At 35.8% G+C, this 26,459-nt stretch overlaps 1 protein-coding gene across 1 annotated transcript in view; it reads right to left on the bottom strand.

Annotated features, from left to right (window-relative positions):
- Positions 1-26,459, bottom strand: part of LOC128735901 (NACHT and WD repeat domain-containing protein 2) — a 330,075-nt gene that overhangs the window by 139,159 nt on the left and 164,457 nt on the right. Inside the window, exons 5-9 of the mRNA XM_053830380.1 lie at positions 25,299-25,443; positions 24,580-25,247; positions 2,189-2,389; positions 1,279-2,124; positions 830-1,222 (exon numbers count right to left, since the gene is read on the bottom strand). Coding sequence (XP_053686355.1) covers positions 830-1,222; positions 1,279-2,124; positions 2,189-2,389; positions 24,580-25,247; positions 25,299-25,443 — 2,253 coding nt within the window. The remainder of the gene's footprint in view (positions 1-829; positions 1,223-1,278; positions 2,125-2,188; positions 2,390-24,579; positions 25,248-25,298; positions 25,444-26,459) is intronic.

The following is a 26,459-nucleotide window of genomic DNA, read 5'->3' on the forward strand; positions in this document are numbered from 1 at the left end:
AAAAAAATTTTTGTTGAAAAAAAAAAAGAAAATAAAACTAGAAAGTTAAATATCTACAAAAGCGCATTTTTAAAAAATTTTATTTTTTGACATGTTAAAGGTAACAATATACACTACTTTTTCTAAAAGTTTTATTGTTGGCGAATAAAGCGAAATAAGTTATAATATTTTGAAAATTTCTTGCATTTTTAATTTTCACCAAAAATATTTTTTACAGTGTATAACTTTTTCTAAAGATGATACTTATTATAATTCTCATCTTTAGAAAAAGTTATACACTAAAAAATTATTTTTGGTGAAAATAAAAAAAACATAAAATTTTCAAAATATTATTACTTATTTGCCCTTTGTTCGCCAGCAATGACACTTTTAGAAAAAGTAGTGTATATTGTTACCTTTAACATGTCGAAAAATAAATTTTTTTAAAAATGCGCTTTTTTAGATATTTAACTTTGTAGATTTATTTTCGTTTTTTTTTCAACAAAAAAAATTTTTTTACGGTGCACATATTTTTTTAGAAAGGCAATTTTATTATCTACAACTTTGCTGTAGACAAATAAACCGATCAAATAAACCATTTTTCCAATATAAAATATTTAATGGATTAGCACCATTTTTGGTTAGGCCTTTTTGAAAAAGCAGTCGACATCTTAAAAAAATACCTGATATGATCAAATGACACCATTTTTTAAGGAGAACAGCTATGCAAAGTTTCAGCTAAATCAAAAATGATAAATTAAAAAATATGTTATTTTTTCGTCACTCGGCGTGGAATCCCTCACATGTTCTAAATGTAAGATATGCAAAAAAGTAAAGAAAAGTGGAATACCTTAAGCGGACCACCCGGTGTGTGTAAACAATGGTTTAGTGGTATCAGGGCGCAGTCCTTTGGACCTGATTTATCACAAGCTTCAAGCAACATTTTAATGTTGGGATTCCCCCCTATTTCCGGTAATAGGCGGCCTACTAATTGAGCGGCTAGCATGTTTGGATATACACCAAGAATTGCGCCTCCTAGGCGTAGAGCATCGGCAACTAGCATAAGCTCACGTTTGGCATCTTTATCTTCTATATTAACAGAAGCGTCTTCAAAATCTGCAAGCACCGCTTGAAGCGGGCAACTGGAAAGCTTGGCGTGTAACCAATCGTAGTTAAATAATACATTTTCATATAAATCAGTAAATCTTCGAGAACGAACGAGATGGAATGGAAGCTCTCCAAACTGAAAAAAAAGTATTTGTATATTTAAAAATGAATGTTATTTTTTCAAAAGTATACCTTTCTTAAATTGTATCTAGTTACTTTTCCTTCTTTATTAGAAAATACTAACGGTTGTATGGGAACTTTTCTATCTGCGATACCTTCCTTATCTGTGAGACCGAACCGATGTCGCTGAATTTCAGTGTATTTGAATGGTTTGGGCTTCCCGCCCCATATACCTAGATAATAATCTGCGATCATCGAATGAAAATACATTGCCATATTCATATTTTTGAAATATCGTTCTTTTGCTGCATCTCTAAATTGTCTATGATACCAATTCATAACATTTACTCCGTCCGCTTCACGTTCACTAAGGTAGTTAGGAAGATCATTTCGTATTCGCGTCCACAAGAGAGGTGGAATTCGTCTTACTGGTGGCAAATGATATTGATATACGTCATCTAAAACACGATCGTCAAGAGAAATTAAATCTTCTAGCTCGCTCTCAGATAATCCTGATTTTGCCGCAGTGATATATGCCAATGCGTGAAAGACAAGAATACGCCCGTGTTGTTTTTCTATTCGTTCGAATAGCATCATTATACTATCCATGACAGTAGAAGCTAGATGGGTATCCTGTGGTCGAGTATAGCTTCTCCATCGACAAATTTCAGCAAATACTAATTTAACAAAAATTGGCAGCGAGCACTTACTTATAGCGTTAGCAACCAAACGCCACTGATAGTTAGTTAGATCTCGGCATGCCGTTGCCATCCACATTTTAATTACATTCATTGCTAGATCCTCTCCAAGCGCAGATACCTCTATAAAGTTATCTTCAACATCAATCATTCGGCGAAGTAAGTGATATTCTTGAGAAACGACTGGATTGAATTCTTCTGCTGCACAAGATACTATCACCTATGAACAAAATCAAGCTTGAAAATAAAACAAAATCCTTTATCATAAAATAGCTTATACTAACTTTACACATTGCAGGTAGCCTAGTTGGCAACCAAGAAACCTTGCTAGAATCTTGAGTACCGGTTAGTTGATCAACTGAATCAAGGAACAGCAAAAGAGGTTGATGTTTGCTAGCATATGACAAGAGCTGCTTGAAATGAGCTGTTAGCGGCACCAAATCATCTGGAATTTGGTCAAATGGCAACATGAAATTATATGAAATCTGCGGAGAAAGCAAAGGATTAGTTCATAGTACGATAATAATGCAATAAAAACAACATACCTGTTAAGATAACAAAAGAGAAAAAAATGTTAATGTGACCGTTTAATTCTACTACCTCATCTAATGCACAATGGGCAAAAACGAGCTCGTAATCCCAATAATTAGAAGCCGCTAGTTTGGAATCTCACAAGATACTTGTTTCAATGTAAAAAAATACAAGGAATCGGTTGATGTTAGTCTCATTTTGCGCAGACTTTGAGAAGCCCTATTAACGTATGCATCAAAACATGGACTTTTTTCGGATGGCGATAAAAAATAACTAAGACAGTTAATTGAGTGAGATCAATTATCCATGGAAGGTTATTATACTAGCTTACTTACAAAAAAAAATTCTATAGCTCTATCAGTCGAACTCTAACCGGGATGGCGAAAACAGTGAAGCTACTCCGTTTAGAAGCGTGCGCGTTCAAACGGATGTCGTTCCCCGTCGCGTCGAAAACGGATGTCGTGCGGCACTTGTAGACGCCGGATACGCCCGTTCCGGAGTTTGTCCAAAACCTTCATCCACCCCTTCCTATTACTCCTGTTTTCCTTCCCGTCCTCATCAGGTAAATGAAGACACGGGCAAGAAGGACAAGGCACAAATCTTCCACATGATTGTGAGGAATGTGCTGCTCGAGCCAAAGATGCTGATACCTGGTACCTGATACCGTTTCTGCATCTACAACATCTTGGCACTATTGGACAACAATCAGACCATCGTAAGAAAGCCCGGTTCCAGACGACCGACGACCCTGAGTGACAAGAAGCTCCAAAGGATACTGAAGGAAGACCGAGGGAAGAGTGGCTACATCGCTGCGCAGCGACTGAATAAGATGGTCAAGACGATTTTCCCGGCAAATCGTGACGTGACGGTGGTGATGGACGACGAGACCTATCTCGCCCTGGATGGCAACGACTGGCAGGGCATTTCGTATTTTACTTCCCACACGAAGAAAGTGAGCTCCGAGATGAAGTTCTTTTCACACACCAAGTTTCCCATGAAGGTGCTGCTGTGGCTGACAATCAGTGAGAAGGGGATGTCAAAGACGCTCTTCTTTCACTCCGGGCTGGCCGTGAACGGGGAAGTTTATAGTACGAAGTGCCTGCCGGAAGATGCGTCGTTCATTTAGAAATACTATATGGGCGAAGACGCGGTGTTCTGGCCGGATCTGACATCGGTCCACTACTCGAAGCGATCGTTGGAGGATATGGAGCGGCTGGTACCCAAGTCGGCGAACCTGCCCAACGTCCCCCAGCTGCGTTCCATCGAGAATTTCTGGGCAAACCTGACCTGACCTGGTCCATTATTTTTAATGATACGTTAGCCCCAAAAATCATGGTAAAAGCAAATTAAACCGTATAAAAATTTATACATGGGCGGCAACATGTAATGAACTCAAACAGCTTCCAAATGTTGTCAAAACATCAGAAGAATCAAATCCCGTCCATTCCATACTGTGCGAAATGCAAGTTTGCCCAATTCACCACTAAATACATAGTAAAACCAAACTAAACTAAAGCGATTAAAGCCCGGGAAATAAACCTGAATCCAATTGATTTGAAAAACAACAGGAGAATTGAATGTTTCGTTACGTGATGAACTAACAATCGGTCCATTTTGCCTGATTCTCTCCTAGATCCACAAAACCATGTTCATTTGCTATTACGTAAAAAATGCGTAGTTTTTCAACAATAGTGTCTTTAGAGAAGTTTATCAATAAAATATAGCGCATCTTCCTACACTATGATACGATGATACGGTAAACATGGTAGCTTGTGTATCATTTGTGTCTAGTTTAAAAGTAGCTTTATTGTGTGAAAACAAGTGCTATTAGTGATCTGTTGCAATGATATAACGGCAAATTTAGTGATATTGACAGATAAGATTTCTTTGCATACTTTTGATCAGGGGGGTGGTGTCAAGCGAAAATTTCGTACCTAGCATCGAAATCATCATCCCCATAAAAAATTCCTCCTATTTAGTATTTGAAGTAGTATTTCAAAACCCGAATTAATCCACCTAGCGGCGTGACCTAGCCTTTCTACTGCCACAATAATAATTATTTAATTTCTCAGGAACATCTATAATTAACTTGACTATATTTTTAAATATCCGTTCCGTATTCTTCAAAATCCTTATTTGCCAGTAAAATTCACAACGTATTGCGAAGAATAATTATAATTTCTTTCCTTGGGTGCGTAAATACTTGTAAGCGTCATTTATGTTATTTGATGAACACCTTATTTAGTTTTATAATCGGTCGGCCTTAACTTTCGGGTTTCAGAGCCACATACGAAACTTGTTTTGAACTGACAATATGAGATATGTTTTCATAGCAGATTTTTTGATATTATTTTTTGAGTAGTTTGAGCTCAAAGGGTAGATTTTTTTGAAATTTTGATATTAACACCATGCGTTCAAAAATTAGCATCTTTGAAAAACAAGAGTTCAGAAAAATTAGTATTATACTTCGCTTTTGAAGAAAAAGGATATCGAAAACAAAATGATTAATCTCAAAATTTTACTATTAGTTTGCTTGGCTTCAATTTTGCAATATATCTGAATTAGAAAAAATAACTGAATAGAGCATTAGATATGAAAAAGAGAAATTGAACTTTTTCTTAGCTGGCGCTCCTTCAGATAATTATTTTTACATGAAAATCAAAACTTGACCTTCTTTTGAATGTACTTTCATGAAAAGATAGTCATTAGCTTGATCGCATCGTTTTTACAATGTTAGAGGGTTAGGAAAACAAGATGAGGTCGAAAAATAGTGCAAAAACTGCGCCATAAACATGCTTGATAATGAGAAATATGATTGATATGATTTCCAGTGCTTGTCATTTTTGATTTATTTATTAAAACATGATACATGACATCTGTCCTTTAAAATGTCACTAACGAAAACAAATCTTACAAAGTTACTACCGTGCAACGTTTACTTCCTATTTTTCATATAACATTTCTAAGCTCTAGTATCTATGGATTGAAAAGAGCATCTATTAATGCGCAAAATTTGTTTGAAATTTGTATAAATTTATTTGGAAAAATCAACTCACTAGTATTTTGATCCTATACACCACTATACTTATATACTTAAATTAATTGCTTTTCTCCGCTTTTTGCTTTTCGTGTACAATTGTGAGTAACAACAAGTGAAGAAAATGACAATTGAAATCTAAAATCAAAGAAAAGAAAAAACTTTGCAATTGAATCCCGCTATTTAATATTTATTTGCGACAGTTCGCCTACGACGTTCAGGCTTCATCAGTGTCTTATTTCAAAGCGTATACGTAACTGTCGCGAATAAATATTAAATAGTGGAATTTAGTCGGTAAAAGTTTTTTTCTTTTCTTTTATTTCAGAGTTCGTATTCCACTAAGAGGCTTCAAACACTGCTGACTATTGACATGTTTCTCACTTTTCTTGAATTTCATTGCAAATTTTAAAATTGCAAATTGTCATCACATACACATACATACATACATACATACATACATACATACATACATACATACATACATACATACATACATACATACATACATACATACATACATACATACATACATACATACATACATACATACATACATACATACATACATACATACATACATACATACATACATACATACATACATACATACATACATACATACATACATACATACATACATACATATATACATACATACATACATCGCACACATTGAATACAATCAACATTTGATTGATACGTTTTGATTTCACACGTTTTAACGGTTTAATATACGGTGCTTAAGTGTTAAAGTTTGAATAACTTTTGAATGAACCGTCCGATTTTAAATAACTCGGTTTCGTTTGATAGATCTCAGCAGTAATTTTCAAATAATAATAAAATGTGTGATGTTTTGCATTGAATTAATTCTTAAATGTTACAAAAATATGTTTTAAATACTATTTTTTCACATTTCTTTATGTAACTTTCAAACTACAAGTCCAATCATCATGAAATTTGGAAGTTAAGGGTTTGTAAGGCTCCTCTTTCATATGCAATCAATTTTGTTCAAATCGGTTAAAAGATCTATGAGATAATGAAGTCCCATATTTTTCGTATTTTTATACATAACTTTTGAACTAAAAGTCCGATCAAAATGAAATTCAATAGCGACCAATGGGACACCTAGACCTTTCATTTGACACTAAGAACATTAAAATCGGTCCAGCCATCTCCGAGAAAAGTGAGTGAGATTAAAAGCGTTACATACACACACACACACACACACACACACATACATACACACACACACAGAAAATGCTCAGTTTTCGAAACTGAGTCGAATGGTATATAACATTCGACCCGCAGGACCTTCTTTCCATTTCCGGTTTTCCAAGTGATTTCTATACCTTTATACTATATATTTATATAGTAGAAAGGCAAAACAACAATCGCAGTTCTTCCAATGTTCGTTCTTCATAAATACACAAATAGTCAATAGTAAAAAGCATTCAGTCTAGGTATTCGTAATAAGCTAACCAAACTTGTTTTGTTTGAAGGTCATTGATAATTGTCGTAATGCATTTTTGTTACAATTAATTAAAACGAGCTTAAAGTTTCACAATCCATTTAGTTTTATATGTAAGTCAAATTTTTTCTTCGCTGTTATTTCAATTTCTAACCAATTAAAAAAAACGCCTTAATTGAAAGTAAAAAATTTATAAAAATATTGCAAAAATTTCTTGGTCACTCTAATTTGGAAAAACCCGAATTAATCCACCTAGCGGCGTGACCTAGCCTTTCTACTGCCACAATAATCATTATTTAATTTCTCAGGAACATCTATGTATAATTAACTTGACTATATTTTTAAATATCCGTTCCGTATTCCTCAAAATCCTTATTTGCCAGTAAAATTCCCAACGTATTGCGTAGAATAATTAAATTTTCTTTCCTTGGATGCGTAAATACTTGTAACACCTTATTTAGTTTTATAATCGGTCAGCCTTAACTTTCGGGCTTCAGAGCCACATACGAAACTTGTTTTGAATTGACAATATGAAATATGTGTTCAGAACAGATTTTTTGATAATTAATTAGTACCATGTGTTCAAAAGTTAGCATCTTTAAAAAACAAGAGTTCAGAAAAATTATTATTATACTTCGCCTTTGAAGACAAAGGATATCGACAACAAAATGATTAATCTCAAAATTCTACTATTAGTTTGCTTGGCTTCAATTTTGCAATATATCTGAATTAGAAAAAATAACTGAATAGAGCATTAGATATGAAAAAGAGAAATTGAACTTTTTCTTAGCTGGCGCTCCTTCAGATAATTATTTTTGCATGAAAATCAAAACTTGTGCTTCTTTTGAATGTACTTTCATGAAAAGATAGTCATTAGCTTGATCGCTTCTTTTTTACAATGTTGGAGGGTTAGGAAAACAAGAGGGTTGCAAAAGCTGCGCCTTAAACATGCTTGAGAATGGGAAATATGATCGATATGATTTTCAGTGCTTGTCATTTTTGATTTATTTGTTGAAACATGATACATGACATAAGACATCTGTCCTTTAAAATGTCACTAACGAAAACAAATCTTACAAAATTACTACCGTGCAACGTTTACTTCCTATTTTTCATATAACATTTCTAAGCTCTAGTATCTATTGATTGAAAAGAGCATATATTGATACGCAAAATATGTTTGAAACTTGTATAAATTTATTTGGAAAAATCAACTCACTAGTATTTTTAATCCTATATACCACTATACCTAAGGAGAGAAGGAAAGCCTAGGTGCTACATTCCGTTATCGAAACTTGACCTTCTGTTTTTATACGACAGAGTTCGCAGCCAGCTGTTAGAGTGCAGGACAATTGCAGGGCCAGTTGCTACGATCCTATTGACTCTAACAGCCTCTCCCAGTCGAGATTCTATACTATACCTACATGCTTAAATTAACTGCTATTCTTCGCTTTTTGCTTTTCTTGTACAATTGTGAGCAACAGCAAGTGAAGAAAATGACAATTGAATTCTGAAACCAAAGAAAAGAAAAAGCTTTTCGATTGAATCCCACTATTTAATATTTATTTGCAACAGATACGTAGTTCGCCTACGACGTGCAGGCTTCATCAGTGTCTTATTTCAAAGCGTATACGTATCTGTCGCGAAAAAATATCAAATAGTGGAATTATGTCTTAAAGTTTTTTCTTTTCTTTAATTTCAAATTTCGTATTCCACTAAGAGGCTTCAAAAATTTCAGACTATTGATTCAGAAAAGTGAGAAACATCTTTTCTTGAATTTCAATGCAAATTTAAAAATTGCAAATTGTCATCCCAAGTAACAATTTGAGTTTTCTTACACTCTTATGATGGCATTCAAGACCAAAATTGGTCATGAAAACCACCATAAGAGTACAATCAAACTCACATTGTTGCTTGGGATCACATACATACACATACATACATACATACATATATACATACATATATACATACATACATACATACATACATACATACATACATACATACATACATACATACATACATACATACATACATACATACATACATACATACATACATACATACATACATACATACATACATACACACATACATACATACATACATACATACATACATACATACATACTACATACATACATACATACATACATACATACATACATACATACATACATACATACATACATACATACATACATACATACATACATACATACATACATACATACATACATACATACATACATACATACATACATACATACATACATACATACATACATACATACATACATACATACATACATACATACACACATACATCACACACATTGAATACAATCAACATTTGTTTTGAATTCACACGTTTTAACGGTTTAATACACGGTGCTTAAGTGTTAAAGTTTAAATAACTTTTGAATGAACCGTCCGATTTTCAATAACTCGGTTTTGTTTGATAGATCTCAGCAGTAATTTTCAAATAATAATAAAATGTGTGATGGTTTTCATTGAATTAATGCTTATATGTTACAAAAATATGTTTTTAATACTGTTTTTTCACATTTCTTTATGTAACTTTCAAACTACAAGCCCAATCGTCATGAAATTTGGAAGTTAAGGGTTTGCAAGGCTCCTCTTTCATATGCAATCAATTTTGTTCAAATCGATTAAGGGACCTATGAGATAATGAAGTCCCATATTTTTCATATTTTTATACATAACTTTTGAACCAAAAGTCCGATCAGTATGAAATTCAATAGCGACCAATGGGACACCTAGACCTTTCATTTGACACTAAGAACATTAAAATCGGTCTAGCCATCTCCGAGAAAAGTGAGTGAGATTAAAATAAGATAAGCCGATTGTTGACAATTATAGATCTGAAGACGAGGTTTTTTCTAGTAATAATAAAACTTACGCGAGTGTGTTAGTGAGTTCATCTGGAAATACGGTAAACAAAGCCCAGCAAAAAGAGAAGCGTACGGCTCGACCAGTCATTGTAATTATAGTGGTTGAGTCTTCTCAATCTAATGAAGATACTAGATCTTTTTTAAAGAGAACAAAAAATTCAAAAAACACAAAATTAGTAACTTTAGAAACGGAAAAATGATTCGATTATTGCTGAGTGTGCAATAGGGGATGATATTGAGAAGTCGTGGAAGCTCCGTAGCCACAAAGTTACCGAGTCTGCTTTGACAAGCGAGTGGCGTGAATTCGATTCTTAGTAGAATCCAGACATTCGATGTCAGGTGTCTTTCGCATGGGTTTATTCTCAAGCGACCCCCCCCCCCTTCATTTACCTTCCTTCACGCTAAATTCTAAATTTACCCACTGGAGCCTCTTGAAAGTGCAAAAGTCCCTCCTATAGATAAGTGTACTGGTCAGAGGAACGAATGAGTTCTCGCCAAGGACGGCTTTAATTATGGGATAGTACCGGCAGTGAGGAATAAGTGGATAAAGTAGATCAAGCTTTGAAGAAAGGGTAAACTCCAATACACACAAGCACCCATAAAATTTAATAAGCATATCGCTCATTCAATAGCGATTATAGCAAAACAGAAATGCAGTGCAGGTCGTGAGTCGTGAAAAATGACATTCAAAGCAATTTGGGTGAAAAGTTTAACGCGGTTATTCCTACAATTGCTAAACCGAAGGTTAAAATTGTAGGAATGAATGATCAATATTCCCCCGATGTTTTCGTTGACTTGCTTAAGAGTCAAAACGAGAACATCGACATTAGTTAAGTAAAAATAATTGCGCAATACCAAAATCCACGCTTCAAATATAACAAATATAATATAGTAATTGAAGTTGACAAAGACACTTAACAGCTTGATGTATAAAGTAAAGTAAGCATCGGGTGGGATAAGTGTCCTGTTAAAGAGGCCGTTACTGTGGAAAATTTGGCCACAAAAGTACGGAGTGTGTTAATACTGAAACATGCTCTGTACAGTGTAGTGGAAATCATGAAACATCCGATAGATGGAATAGTTATTCGAAGCAGGCTTGTTCCGAGAAGCTTGGATTTTCTTCCAGACGGATTTTACGCCATGTCGTGTATGGGGTTGGCAGCACCCTCTCAGATTTCAATGAAACTTTTTGTGTGTAAACAGTTCATGTAAATAAACAACTTTGCATACGAAAAGTTTTTCGAAAATTGGTCTAGACTAACTTTTGGAAAGGGCTTAATTTTTTTTTTCTCTTTTTTATTATAAAAACCCGATTTAAGTGGTGAAAGGAACCTTTGTTATACGGTCTTACTTGCTATTTGAGATAGAAGTCGACGTCTTCGGAAAATAATTCATCTATTGGTTAACATTGCGTTGTGCGTTGGTTTACATAAAATTTTTGGAAACTGAATAGGTTTACAAAATTTGAACAAAATAGAAGCACTTATAAATTTTGGTAGTTCCTTTTCTCATGAAATTGCTGAGTAAGTTGTAACTAATGTGGGTAAGTGCAGTAAAAGTAAAAGTAAAGTTGTAAGAAGAAGTACTATTCTTTAACGTATGCATTGCGTAGTACAGGTCAAGTTTATAAGTTTTTGAATTACGCATAATTTCCTGTAATCCCAAGAAACATGTTTGTTGAATAACAGCTTGTCAAATTCAGTAATTAGCTGTACAATGGTTAAACAAGCTACTATTCAAAAAAATTGTGTGTTGGGATGCCATTCTATTTGATTCAATAAAGTTTTCTTGAATAAATTTTACCAATTTTTACTAACCTCCGGTTACTCACGCTGTTGTATTTTGTACAACATGTGTAAGTTTTTGAATGTCATATTGTTATAAAGTTACAAATCGATGTTTAACGTATATTCTTCAATATACTTTTTTTTTGTTAGATTATAGTCACTTAAACAGCTTATGTCATTCGTGACTTCTGCGGGGTTGGGATTTGAACCTGGGTCCTCGGCGTGCGAGGCGTGAATGCTAACCACTACGCCGGGACTGACCTCAGATTCAATAAACTTGTTATGGGCAAAATGTCTGAATTATTCAATGTATTTGTTCGAAAGCACGGTTGGGAGCGAGTGGACTGTATGTTAATTTCCTGTTTCCTCTTTTAGCGCAGGGTGAAAGGGGGGAAGGTTTCCCCTTGATTGGTGTTTTGCCTATCCTAGGCAATCATTTTCCTTGTGCGCGCTTGCGCTGGTTACAGCAACGCTCGTTGGCTGTTAGAACGTTCGGACACACTGCCTTATGATAAGCCACCACATTTAACTACAGACTACTATATTTACAACATTTATACAAGAACAACTATATACAATATATGCACAGACAGCACGACGGCTGCTGGCGGATTCACGACGCGGACTGCTTAAGCGTCCTGCTTAGCATGCTTATATAAGTTTTGGCGAACAATGTCCAATTGTCGCATGTAATGAATGCTTAATCCCACATAAAGGCGTATTATGGATTAGTGCGCTAAGCCGGTGCCACCTTGATCGCCGGTCACTCACGCACGTACAGTGGGGTCCCTGATAGTACGGTTGTACTCCCCAACAGTATTAATACTTTAAATTGTTAGCAAAATAGATCAGCATAAACCGACATCACAGGAACGAAGCAAGCAGCATGTGAGGTGTACCTCAATTGGCCCCAACTGGAATTTTCTCTCGTTTCTTCATATCGAAAAACCCGATTTAATCCACCTATTGGTGAAAGGAACCTTTGTTATACCATATCATTTGTCATTTGAGATAGAATTCGTTAGAAAGTTAGAAACTGGCCGTTTTTCTTGCACATTTTATACGACTTCCAATGGTCTAGTTGTGCAATTTCGAGTACTTGGAGGTGTCGCATGACGGGCTTGTTATGATTCAAGGTGCTTCTATGTTCAAGTTTCATATATTCCGGAACTTGTTCCTGACATATCTTCGGAACCGTACATCCGTTCCAAATTGTGTTCAATAGAATTCTTCTAGGCCACAAAACTTTGCGTTTGGTAGTTATTCAGTCAAATCGGTCCTGGCATTTCCTAAAAGCAGCTGTTTATTGTTATATTTTCACTACTGAGACTGTTATGCCGTTTTTTGTAACTTGTGACTGACACAGTTTGATATTTTTTTTCAAAATTTTGGGAACAAACTTAACATTACTGTTTGAAATATTGAAAGTATGAACAATTTAAAGATGATTCCTAGGCTTATCTCAAAAGTGGTGAAATTCACATGGAACTGTTATGGGCAGTAATGGCAGTTATCATCAACACATGCATGTGTATGTAATATACTGATAAATTTGTAGAATATTTTTTTCTTGGGCAGGATTGATATTTAAGGGGGAGCCTTTTATCTTCAGAAATGTTGAGCCCAGAGTATTTTTCGGTACGTGGTCTCGTTGAGAATTTACAGTAAAACTGTGGGATCGCTTGAAGAGAAGTGCAATGCTGTACCTACAATAGTTTAAACGCGCTCTCCTCGAAACCATATTTTCAGTTTTCAGCGACGGTGCGTGTATCTCAGTATCTAGAGGACCGATTTGGCTGGTTTTTGTTTTGACGTGTACAAATTAATTATCTAAATTGTGACGTAGCTGCTTTGCGATATCTCAATTTTTCAATTTTCGCTGTATTTAAAAAAAATCGTTACTCTTCGCAACCAGTAAGAGGTAGATAGTTACTATGTACGGCAAAGTTGCTTATTTTATTGTGTTCTACAAGTTTTGTGGAGACACTGTACTTTTTTGGACGCATTTAAAAACACAAAAATTTGTAACACCCTAATAGGTAAATTTATGGTCACCCTAATAGTGTAGAAAGTTACGCCATATTTTTAAATAAACTCTTTCAAAGACACAGTACCTGTAAAATTAAGCATTTTTGCGCTAGAGCACATGATCACGTGTTTTTCTATTTGGTTCATATCAGTAGAGTTTGCTTAAATGATTTCATCAATGTTTTTCAAATAACTTTTGATTGGTAAAGCCAATTCTAATGAAATTTGGCAGATATGTTCACAGCGTTAAGGCCTCTCGTTTGATACTAAGATAATTGAAATCTGATTAATTATCTGGTTAAAATCGTTATGAATAATTGTAAATTTTACTATGCTGTACACGACTGCTCATAATTTTCAAACTAAACATCCAATCAAAAAATAAATCAATAGTGATCTATGAGGCTATATTTCCTACCAAATGAGACTAATAGCGCATAAATCGGGTTGGCCATCTCTGAGAAACGTACGACTAATTGACACCTTGAAAAAGCACATTTTTAAGCATAACTTTTGATCCGCTTGATTGTTTTCGATAAAACTCGCCCAAAAAATTTGCAGTAGCAAGAGCCTTCATTTGATACTAAAATTGTTCAAATCGGTTGAGCGGTTCCGGAGAAAATCATGTCACGTAATTTTAACATTTTTGCTTATAACTTTTAAACAAAATGTCGGACTGCAAAACCATTCAATAGTGATCTACAAGGTGATAACACCTTTCAAATAAGCGTCATAGCAAACGAATCGGTTCAGCCATCTCCGAGAAACAGACGACTAAAGTCAAGCGTCACATACACACACACACACATACACACACACACACACTCACACACACACACACACTCACACACACACACACACACACTCACACACACACACACACTCACACACACACTCACACACACACACACACTCACACACACACACACACACTCACACACACACACACACTCACACACACACACACACTCACACACACACACACACACTCACACACACACACACTCACACACACACACACTCACACACACACTCACACACACACACACACACACACACACACACACACACACACACACACACACACACACACACACACACACACACTCACTCACTCACACACTCACACTCACACTCACACACACACACACACACACACACACACACACACACACACACACACACACACACACACACACACACACACACACACACACACACACACACACACACACACACACACACACACACACACACACACACACACACACACACACACACACACACACACACACACACACACACACACACACACACACACACACACACACACACACACACACACACACACACACACACACACACACACACACACACACACACATACACACACATACACACACACACACACACATACACACACACACACATACACACACACACACACACACACACACAACGTAAATCTTTTTTTCCGGAAAAAATTTTGGTTAGAAAAACTTTTTTCCCTTACATATGCCCATTTTGCATTGTATGGAAGAATTATTGTAGGCCATATAATTATCTATCTTCAAAACAATTTCATCAATTTTTTAGATTACCTCTTTTGGAAAATCGATTTTTTGTTTTTAAAATGCTGTTCTCTCAGTGTAGAAATTATTTTTTATTTTTTCCATTATTTTTTATGAAAATTCAGAAGATTTTCTAAAAGTTACCCATAGATTATTTTTTTGTTGGTCCTATAGTTTTCGAGTTTTGTTTTTTATTTAAAAAAGAGCCCTGGCGGGTGTTGTGGGTTCGAATCCGGTTATAATCTCAGATTACAGCTTGGTTCGACTCATGCACCTTCCAGCATTGGACAAAAGGTAGGAGTCAAAATGACTACTTGTCAAGCATAGCTACCAATACCCCCCCCCCCCCTTCCTTTCTGCTCTTCCCCTCCTTCACCAAAAATTTTTTATTTCTTTCCCCTACCGTCCCTTCATCAATTGTAGAACCATCGTTTCAAAAAATATTAATATATATGTATGACCGCATTTGAAGGTCAAGACTAAAAACTTGAGATTAGTCTATTACATAGGAACGGGGCCTTCCCTCGAAAACCCGCGCCGAGAAACGCGGCTAACACACGCTGACAGACAAACAACGTCACGGGCAGTACCTTGCAAGTAGTAAGAGCCGACATAGTGTCGTCGTCCTGAAAGTAAATAGTAGTTAGATTAAAACTTCTCGCTCGGTGGTAATCTGCAATTGATGATGATGATGATGATGATGCATCATCATCATCATCATCATCATCATCATCATCATCATCATCATCATCATCATCATCATCATCATCATCATCAACTGTTAGGGCGATTATAAATTTATTGATTAGGGTGATACAAACATTTTTTTTGAATGCGTCCAAAAAAAATTTTTTTTTCATACAAATTGTAGAACACACCAAAATGGGCAACTTTGCTGAATGTAGTACCGTCATCCGGGGATACTTGCAACACCGCAGTTACTTGCAACACTTTTGCGCATCTCGCTTTTGACAGTTCGAACGCATTTGTTTGTTAACATAACCATTTGTAGTCAATGGGGTTTTAAAGAAGGGACGTTTACCTATTGTTTAGTTAAGTTTAATCCATTATATCATCGATTTGCTTGTTTTTATACGATTGGAAAGTAATTTCACTTTCAGAGTAAGAAAAATGGATGCGCAAAGTTTCGTCAGTGCATTAACATGAAATTATTTTTTATCGTTTGGTTCCTGTACACAATTAGTGCATCATATAAGCTAACAAATAGCAACTTTTAGCTTTATTTATATTTTGAACTTGTGGAAGTAACGATGAATTCGTGTTGTTACTTCCAATATGGCGCGGCTAGCAGCACTTGTAAAATAGATAATTATAGTAATAGACAGTATGTTTGCATCTGTACGATGTTATTTTGTCTACTGCCATTTCCAGAAAAATTAAAATTGTGAAAAATTCCACGTGCCTTGAAACGGCAATTTGAAGTTCACCGACATGCTGCATTTTCACTGAATATCTTTAAAAAAGCGATAGACAAAATTGGAAAACGAAACATGCCTCCAGTATCACTTGTTTTACTAGAAATATACTCAGAATATCTAATCTATCTAATCTAATCTATAATCTAATCTAATCTATCTTCTCATTCACGGTTTGAAATCAAATTTAAAATCATGAGAAACGCAAAATTAGAAAAATGTTGCAAGTAAGCCCGTTTACTGGGTAACTTGCAACACCCCTATTTTTGGTTCATTCTACAGGCTCATTTAGTTGATAATTTTTCTCATAATCATAAATCAAAAATACTGACCACTATACAAGTTTTTGCTACTTACACTTGGACCTAAACAGTACACTTCGAAAGTTATATCAAGTCAAAGTTCAAAAGTGTTGCAAGTATCCCCTGATGACGGTAATTATATATCTTTTACTAGTTGCGAGATGTAATAATTTGTCTAAAAATGGCATTTAAAAACAATTCTGCACAATGGCTTTGCATACAATTTATTTATTGCATTCAACTGTTCTTCAAAGTTATTCAGTATATTTCAGTATGCACATTTTTCACCTCCCATGGGTAGGTGGTTTGTCGTGCTCTTCGGCATCATCCTATAGCTTAGTTCCGCATGTAGAATGTAATATAGTTTAAGTTAGATATATGTGTAGTATGTAGTATTGCATAATTTACCTTTAAGTGTAGCATGTGTCTCGTAAAGCGGAATGGAGCGGAATTGAACGGATTTGATTTTAAATCATGCATGGGTATAAATCAATCATGGGTATGCACAGAAATTTCTCTAGAAAACTGAAACCAAATCCTACCCACCATACATGAGATTTTGACTTACTCATGAAAATTTAAACTTATCGCTAGTTAGAACGAACGAGTGTTCAAAAATGATGTGATGTCCTTAATTGCGTAATCGAGACATTTTCTATGGGGTTGCCATAGAATTTGTGGTTGTTATGCGATTATGGACAGCACAGCACTGAAAAATATACACACATGTGCTTGTATCGATGTGTATATATACGCAAGTATGAGTGTGCATGGGTATGAATGAATATTTGATTGAGTGTTCTATGATAAGTCAGAATTTTCTCTTATACCTATGCTGCCAAACTACCAAACTACAGCATGTCATCAGATACCTGGGAATAAGCCTTACCAAAACGTTAAATAGACCGGCAACAGCGCGATCGCGGCGCGCACTAAAACTGGTAGTTCAGTTTTGCAAGCAATTTAAACCTACATGGGAAATTGGAAGGCTGATATACAATACAGTCATTGCACCGGCGATTCTGCATGGAACAAAAGTTGCCACCTTGACTAAGAAGAGCAGACTGCAACTGGATAAATACGAGAAGATGATTGTAAGAGAGATATGGACAAACTGCAGAAAGAAAAATAACAAGAAACTCAATATAAGGAAAGAGCTAGGAGGTAGAACAATAAACAGGAGAGTATGGGTAGGTAGAATCAGCTACTATGGCCATATACGCCGAAGAGAAGAAGGGCATCCCTTGAAACTTGCATATAGGTTCAAAAATAGAAAGAGGAAAGAGGGAAGACCCAGTTTTACATGGATAGACTCATTGAAACAAGATTTAGATAGGTATAGCAACACAACAGAAGAAGAATGGGAAGAATTGGTAAAAGATAAAATAAAGTTAAAGAAAAAAGCAGAGGAAATATACAAATTAGAAGAAAGTGAAATATCGGAGGGATTGGAAGAGGAGGAAGAAGAATAGATTAGGGTGAAGCAGGAGGATGGAAACAACTAGCAAATATATATTAAGAAAAAAAAAAACAATAAGCAATACATGTCAAATAAACAGAAAAAAAATTAAACAATGAGACTAGTAAGCAAATAAAGGGTAACAACACAAGTAATTTACTTATGCAGAGAAGATCCGATATTGAAGTGGAGCACATCATAAAGTACGAGAAATGCAAATAACACTATTCAACAAATTAACAATCGACAATTAATAAGTAAACTGAATACTATACAATTAGGTTATTTATTATAAAAACGCGTGTAAATACATAAACACACACATGTAACTATGAGGACAAAATTGAATATAATGGAAGCGCGGGGTGTTAAATGTATAAAGCAAACAGTATGACTAAAAATAACCATATAATTCTAAGATATATATAAAACAAAAAAAAACGTAACAACAATGAGAAATACAGAGATAAAAGTAATGCAAAATTTAAAAAAAAAATAAAATTAAAAAAAAAATTGAAAATTACAATTATAAAAAGACAGAAAAGTAGATACAAAAGAATAGAACAAAAATAAATAAACCTTCCCCCAAGGTTTTTTTTGTAGATTGGTGCTAGCTCAAGTGGAGAGGAGAGAACTATGGTTCGGACAGGAAGGATGAGAAGAAGAGGACTAGAGGACTAGAGAAGTAGAGGACTACAAACGGGAAATTACATAACGGGATGTAGGTAAAACTCAAACATGAAGGTATGACATAGAACTACCAGAATATTATTATTATAACGTGCTATATATCATATTATAATTATCACTGTTATGAATTGCATAATTGGGGAAGGCTGGATGATGGAGTGGATTGCCAACCGGAGTCCTTAAGGTCTGAAACAGTTATGACAAGTTCTACTTCTCACAAACAAACCATCACGTGGGTTAAAGCTAGTGCAGCGAAATTGATTATTACATGGAAGAATCTTAATGTTGGAAGGAAAATCTTAAAACCCCGGAATGCGCACAAGTGTCTCTGCTTGTGGGTCCGCCAAATCCCTTTTGGTCCTTCTTTAACAGCATTAGTGTGATATTCATTTGATAATCAAATTTGGATCTACTGTAAGTCTACCCACATACACTGGCAGGTCCTTGAAATGATGGTGGATTTCCCCCTTACTACTTACTTCTATACCTATGCTGCCAAACTACAATTATTAATGGGCATTAAGTTATAGTTAGTAGCTGTTTCCTGTGTTATAACTTCATTATTATTATTGTCTTTGTTACAAACTGGTGTTACAATCAAGCATGGAAAAATTCATTCACTCACATTATTTTTGGTGAATATATTGCTTGCTTCGAAGTATTGCTTCCAATCATTCTCCCTCGCATGCAAGCTCTCGAATAGAACCCTACAGAGTTAATTCACCGATGAATCGCCGACCTACAGAAGGAAGAATGCGAATGATTCAAACAAGATCGGAACTTTTGTATCGAGGTTCATTTAGAATCATTTGAATCAAAAGATTGTGTTGGAAAGAATCATCTGCGAACTATGATTGCGAATCCAAATGAATGCGTTCAACGATCTTCTTACCTGAACGAAATAGAAGAATGTTTGCTGTTGGTAAAGCGCAAACCGCGCAATACGTAGCTATGCAAGGAACATTCAATGCAGTTTTTCAACTAAGGCACTAACTGAAACTTATATTTTAGCAGATTTTGTAATGGTATTGACGGAATAATCCTGCCATTTTTGTTTTATGTTTTATGTATCGCTCATCATTAACAGGCTAAATAAAAATGAAATGATGCAAATTAGTCGTGCGGGCTTTGTGTGACCAATCTAAAAATTAAATTATTTTATTTCATGTTATCATGTTATCGATCGATGTTGGTCACGTATGGCATCAAGTAAAACAATTTTAAAGTGATTTTTGCTGGATAGCTGTGACGGTTAGAGGTACAGTAGACTCTCGGTAAAGTTAATCGATTGGGGATCGGGTCGATAAACTTTTTCGAAACACAGTAGGATTTCGAATTCGGTATGGTTCGATTTTGACATCAAAAGTATCCGTTTTTGGCAACCCAAAATATTTCCCTAACAAAATATGGTTAAATATTAGTCAGTTTTTGCATACATGCTTTAAATGACGCAAAAATGATACCCTCAGTGTGTTCATGAAAAAAAGTTAGCTGTTATAGTTATAGAATGTTTCGAACAATAATATTTATATTGCCGTAGGACTACGTCTTACCGCAGGTTGTCAAAAACTTACTTACACCGAACGGATAGCTCTTGGCAGACTTTTCAAGCATAAAATGATTGCAATCGTTGATTAATAATATTTACTCAATTTCTAACGCATTTACATTCAATTTTTTCATATCAAAAAAGGGTCTCGATTTTGACACGGTTTCGATTTTGGCAACATAGGCGACAGGCATTTGTTGCCAAATTTTAAATCCAACTGTATTAATTATTTTTAGCAGTACAATGTCCGAAAACCGGAAATAATACTACCGGTGTAGATAAGATAACAGACTCTAAATAAAATTAGCGGTTGCAAAAATTCGACTTTAAGATGCACAGAATATTCAATACACTATTCTCCATGCCTTTGTAACAAAATTGCCAGACACCCAAAATCTTTTCTCTGAATCTATCATCGTAGGACAGGCTGTAAACAAGGTATCGTAAAGCATATAGTCAAATACTTGTTCTTCAAATCTTTGTTTCGAAGTACAGTAGGATTTCGAATTTGGCAACAAATGCGTGTTGCCTATGGTGCCAAAATCGAAACCGTGCCAAAATCGAGACCCTTTTTTGACGAGAAAAAATTGAATGTAAATGCTTTAGAAATTGACTAAATATCATTAATCAACGATTGCAACAATTTTATGTTTAAAAAGTCCGCCAAGAGCTATCCGTCCGGTACAAATAAGTTATTGACACCCTGCGGTAAGACGTAGTTCTACGGCAATAAAAATTTTATTGTTCGAAAGCACATAACTTTTTTTCATGAACATACTAAGGGCATCATTTTTCGTCATTTAAGGGATGTATGCGGAAACTGATTGATATTTAAGCATATTTTTGGAAGTGAAATATCTTGTGTTGTTAAAAACGAATACTTTTGTTGCCAAAATCGAGGCATGCCAAAATCGAACCATGCCAAAATCAAAATCCAACTGTAAGTGAATTCATATGACCTATTTTTTTTGGAATACGGGCCTAATCGAGTCCCTTCAAGCTGCCACTACCTTGTGCTTCTGCAGGCCTTTCAAATTTTTCCTTCAGTTCTACTCGCATAACCAACGCTCGGCGGACCCTTACCAACGATTTCGCCAATCTCGTTATAATGGTTTATTAAAACATTCCGCGCAGTTTCCAAAATTTGCAAAAATTATTACTCGTCTTTGTTTTTGTGGACGAATGTTAGAAAAATTGCATCATTGGTCGGTACCGAAACAACCTGTATTCTCCCGTGCCAGTACCGGTATTTCGGTATTGAAAAATCAGCCGATACTACCGGTTTTCCCGGTTCCGGTACGCCCGGTATCTCAACCCTATCCAGAACCGAATGACATATAATCACAATCTGTAGCGATTATGAAGAGAAAATATCCAAATTTGGTGAAACAATATTGGAAAACACTAAAAATTACGATTATTTCATTTAATTTTGCGGGGCTTAAAAATGATGCCGACCGCATAGAGGGGTTAATAAATAACGAACGCTCAAGAAACATTCGAACGATCGCGGAAGAAACATTCGAACGAATTTTTTTTGAACGATTCTTTGCGACTCAGTGAATGCATTCAAAAGCGAATCTTTTCCCAAGCGTTCATAGTATAATGAAGACACCACACGAAAGATCCATCGCGTGAACAAAACCACCAACGAACGCTGTCGCATATTTTCCTTTGCTTTGCTTGTTCTGCTTCGTTCGTATGAGTGCGTAATTTTGTACAGAGATGGTCAGCGATTGAAACCTTACGATGAGTAGGTTCGTCGATGATTTCAAAATGAATGCTGTTTGATGTGATTGTGATGTGATCATCTTCACTATTGCTATCATTTCTGTTACTGTCACCTCTATTGTATTGTTTTGGATGTAATTATTATTGTTCTCATTTTCTCATTTCCCTTCTTTATTAGAGTGATTTGCATGTCTTGTGACGAATCGCGTTAATGGTATTATCACGAATGACGCTGCTTGTCTCCCAAAGTCCCTCTTAATGCTGATGAGCTACTGTCGGAGAATCCATCAAGTCGGACGGTTGCAACTCACTCCCGGACTGCTCCTCTCCATTCTCGCTGCTGTCGTCGCGGTCGAACTCAGCGAATCACTCGAAACGCTTTATAGCCTCGGGAGGCAATATGTTTCTGTCCATTGCCCAATTCTGGCAGACCTTAACTGGAATTCTACTTCTACATACATCTTGTTAGAGTATAGCTCTTCAAGTAAAAGCAGGTATCCGATTTTTTGACTGATTCAAGCGATAGCGAAGGGTAGTCCACAGTATACCATCATTCTCACTTTTTAAAAAATATGGTCGTAGTGCTTTAAATATGGCCATGTTATTCGTATTTCAAGCGGATTTGTCGCTTCAATATAATTCTCACATAGGGTTAGCAACATCGCTAACATCTCACCCAGTCTTGCTTTAGTGATAGTTTGCACATAACATGATATATATATACATATCTCAAAGTTAAGTTCTACATGATCCATCACCCACATCCTATCTCAGTGACAGGACAGGGATACTTCAATTTGATGACTGTCCGAGGAGCATACCGATAAAATAGGTTGACTACCGCTACAAAACTGTTAGAGTCAATAGGATTGCAGCACTGACCCCGCACTGTCCTGTATTCTAACAGCTGGTTGCGAAGTCTGTCGTATAAAAACAGAAGGTCACATTTCAATAATGGAATTGGCACCCAGGCTTTTTACCGCTACAAATACGCAACTACTGGGAATAATACGAACGAGTGCTAGGCTTCCATTATATCACATCTGCTCTGTTTTTCGAAAGTTCTGGCAGTTTTTCAATAGTCCTAAGCGATAATATTAATATTGCGCTTGAATAATATTCTGCACAAAAATTCGGAAATTGACACCAACAGCTACAATACTACTAATGGCATGTGTTAACGGCTGTGGCGTTTAAGGAGCATAGGTGGTTAAAGGGCGCTGGGTGGTCGTTGACATGGGTAGTTGGAGAGATGAGTAGCGTCCATTTTAGCGAGTAGTAGCCATAGAATCTTAGAATTCTCGTGATATTACTAACCCGAAAACTGCAATCATCGTGTTGACTAAAATTTTCCCGTTTTCTTTTGTTTTTCTTTTTATTGTCTGATGACTGTCGCTACTCTTCACGACGACAATAATGTTGTCGTGAGGGGCGGCAAGAGACCGGTCATGCCGGTGACTGCTATAGAGAGGACGACCTGGAGACGTCGAAAGGCTAACATGCATTTGAAAACTCGAACAAGACGGACTGACATAGGCTGGGAGCGGATAAACAAAAGGAAGGAGAACATCAAGATAAGTACATTCATTCAATTTAATACTATTTATTACACAATTATAGCGGGCATGGAAAGAATCAAGTTCTTCTTCCTCCTCATTAATTTATCATCACCAACGCATTGTGGCGCTAGCGTTGTCCGCACGGACTCTTTTATCATTATCACAACCACCTTATCTCAGCCCAGGACAGACTTGGCTCTAACTGCCCCACCTCGTACTGCAAACGGAAACGGAACAGAATATTAAAATACACATTTTTCCTTAAGACTCTTTGGGAGTGAATTGGGCAAAATGGACTATTCTTGCATTTCGCACAGTATGGAATAGATGAATCATTTCGCACAGTATGAAATGGATGGGTATTGATTCTTCTGATGATTTGGAAGCTATTTGAGTTCATTTCATGGGCGGCAAATAAGTTTTTATACGGTTTAATTAGTTTTTACCATGATTTTTTTGGATAATAGGGCAAAATGGATATCTTCCCAAAGTTTGTACAAGATGGGATTATCACCAATCGATTCCTTGCGTTTTTACATAGAAATAAGTATATTGTAAGCTACCAGCTACCTCGTTTTTGCCCATTGTACAATGGTTAATTTTACGTACCTGTTGACAAATGGATATAAGTGTTGGTGTCAGTGCGCTGGAGTCTGGAGTAGTTCCAAGAAACCGAATGATGCAAATAGGTCTGACGTTGACAAACCATTTTGTTGATGTTAGGGCGGCGCTTTTAGACAGTAGTGAAGTTTTGCCACAGCCTCCCTCACCAAATAAGACCAATGGTTTATCAGATGGACCAAGCATATAATTTTCAATCCGTTCAAGCTGTTCCTCTCTCCCATAAAAAACTTTTACGGAGTTATTACATGCATGAAGATGTTGCAAAATTTCCGTAACTATCTGACCTTGGGCGCTCGAATCTTCTTTACGCATGGCGCGATCTACAAGTTTTACAATATTTTTATAGAAATGTGTGATAAAATGGTTTAAATATTCTTCATGTGTTTCTACATCTAGGCCTTCACGGCCAATCCATTCTATTGTATACTTTTGTAGATTAGAAGCTTCGATTCTGTTTGGTACACGCACATCTCGTAGGTCAGCAAGCAATTTGCAAGCCTCTGTGTCTAAGCTTCTATTCAAAATGTCAACATAAAGTGAGGCTTTTTTTAGATTCTGTAAATTTATGTTGTTGATGTACCGCAAATACGCAATACAGTGATTTTTGGTGTTTTTCACATTTAGTAAGCCATTGATTACCTCTCTTTCGGTTACTAAAATATAAAATATAAATATTTTGTTTAGAATTTTAACATAGACGTTACCAGACATGAAATAGTTATGCATCTGATCCTTGTCCAATTTTCCTTGGGAGTAAAGTGAAGCGGCTCCTTTACGAAATAGTTTCTGCATCTTAGTAAGCGTGTCCCACCATACTGCTTGATCTTCAGCTTGTAGTTTTGGAACCCGCTATCATAATGGAAATAGATATAAATATACAAACTTACACAGACATAGGTATACTAAGATGATGATATGGTGCCGTATGAATAAAACAGTTTACTTTGCTTCCTCCGTAAGATTTACCCGAGAAAAACAAAGCAAACTATTCTATTCATACGGGCTATGATATGATTGATATATCCAGCTTTTTACGAGCCATAATATTTGCACTCGCGTACATTAAATCACAGCGAAAACTACTGATCCTTCGATTCTGCGTCTCGCGAAAATGCACAAGCGTCCGATCTCTCTGCTCTCCCATACCGAACTGTTCACAAATAAAGATTTTTGGTTTTTGGCACAATCTCACCCCCGTGGCACAATCTCACCCCGGATGGCAGTAGCAAAAATATATAAGGTACCCCGGGGTAAGTGGGAACGGAGCTCATAACTCTCTACAACCTTATTTTCTCCAACCGAACCTTTCTAGAAATGAAAGATACAACTCAAAAGCATGTTATAAAATTATAGATTATTTATAACAGGCATTCCAAACACCAAAATTGGACTTTAAATTTGAGCGTTATTTTAATTTAGCGTTGTAAGTTTGACGCACATTTCTATAAATGATATTTTGACCCCATGCTTTACGTAAAAGTAGGGTAGGACGGGGCTAAGTGTGTCAGTGAAGTTTTCTATGTCCTATGACATTATTCCAAGTTTGAAATATTTTTCTTTAAAACATCTTATCAGTCCCTTTTTCTACCAGGGATAGATAATAACCAGCAAGTTATAAGTTTCTACTTAAAAATCAATGAAATTTTTGCCACCGACGCTTATGCGATACTTCAAAATGAAAAACTAGTTATTATTTTAAAATACAATGTCTTTAACCCATATTTTAAATCAATTATTCATTTAGGTTTAACGGCTGCATAGAAAAGTGATTTACAGGCTATTTATTTGCAAGCAAGCGTTAATTCTCATGTTTATTCAAGTAACATATTTCGGGGCAAAGTGTGTCAGAGTAGTCTGGGACGAGG

The sequence above is a fragment of the Sabethes cyaneus genome, chromosome 2, assembly GCF_943734655.1.
Source record: "Sabethes cyaneus chromosome 2, idSabCyanKW18_F2, whole genome shotgun sequence".
NCBI classification, from domain to species: Eukaryota; Metazoa; Arthropoda; class Insecta; order Diptera; family Culicidae; genus Sabethes; species Sabethes cyaneus.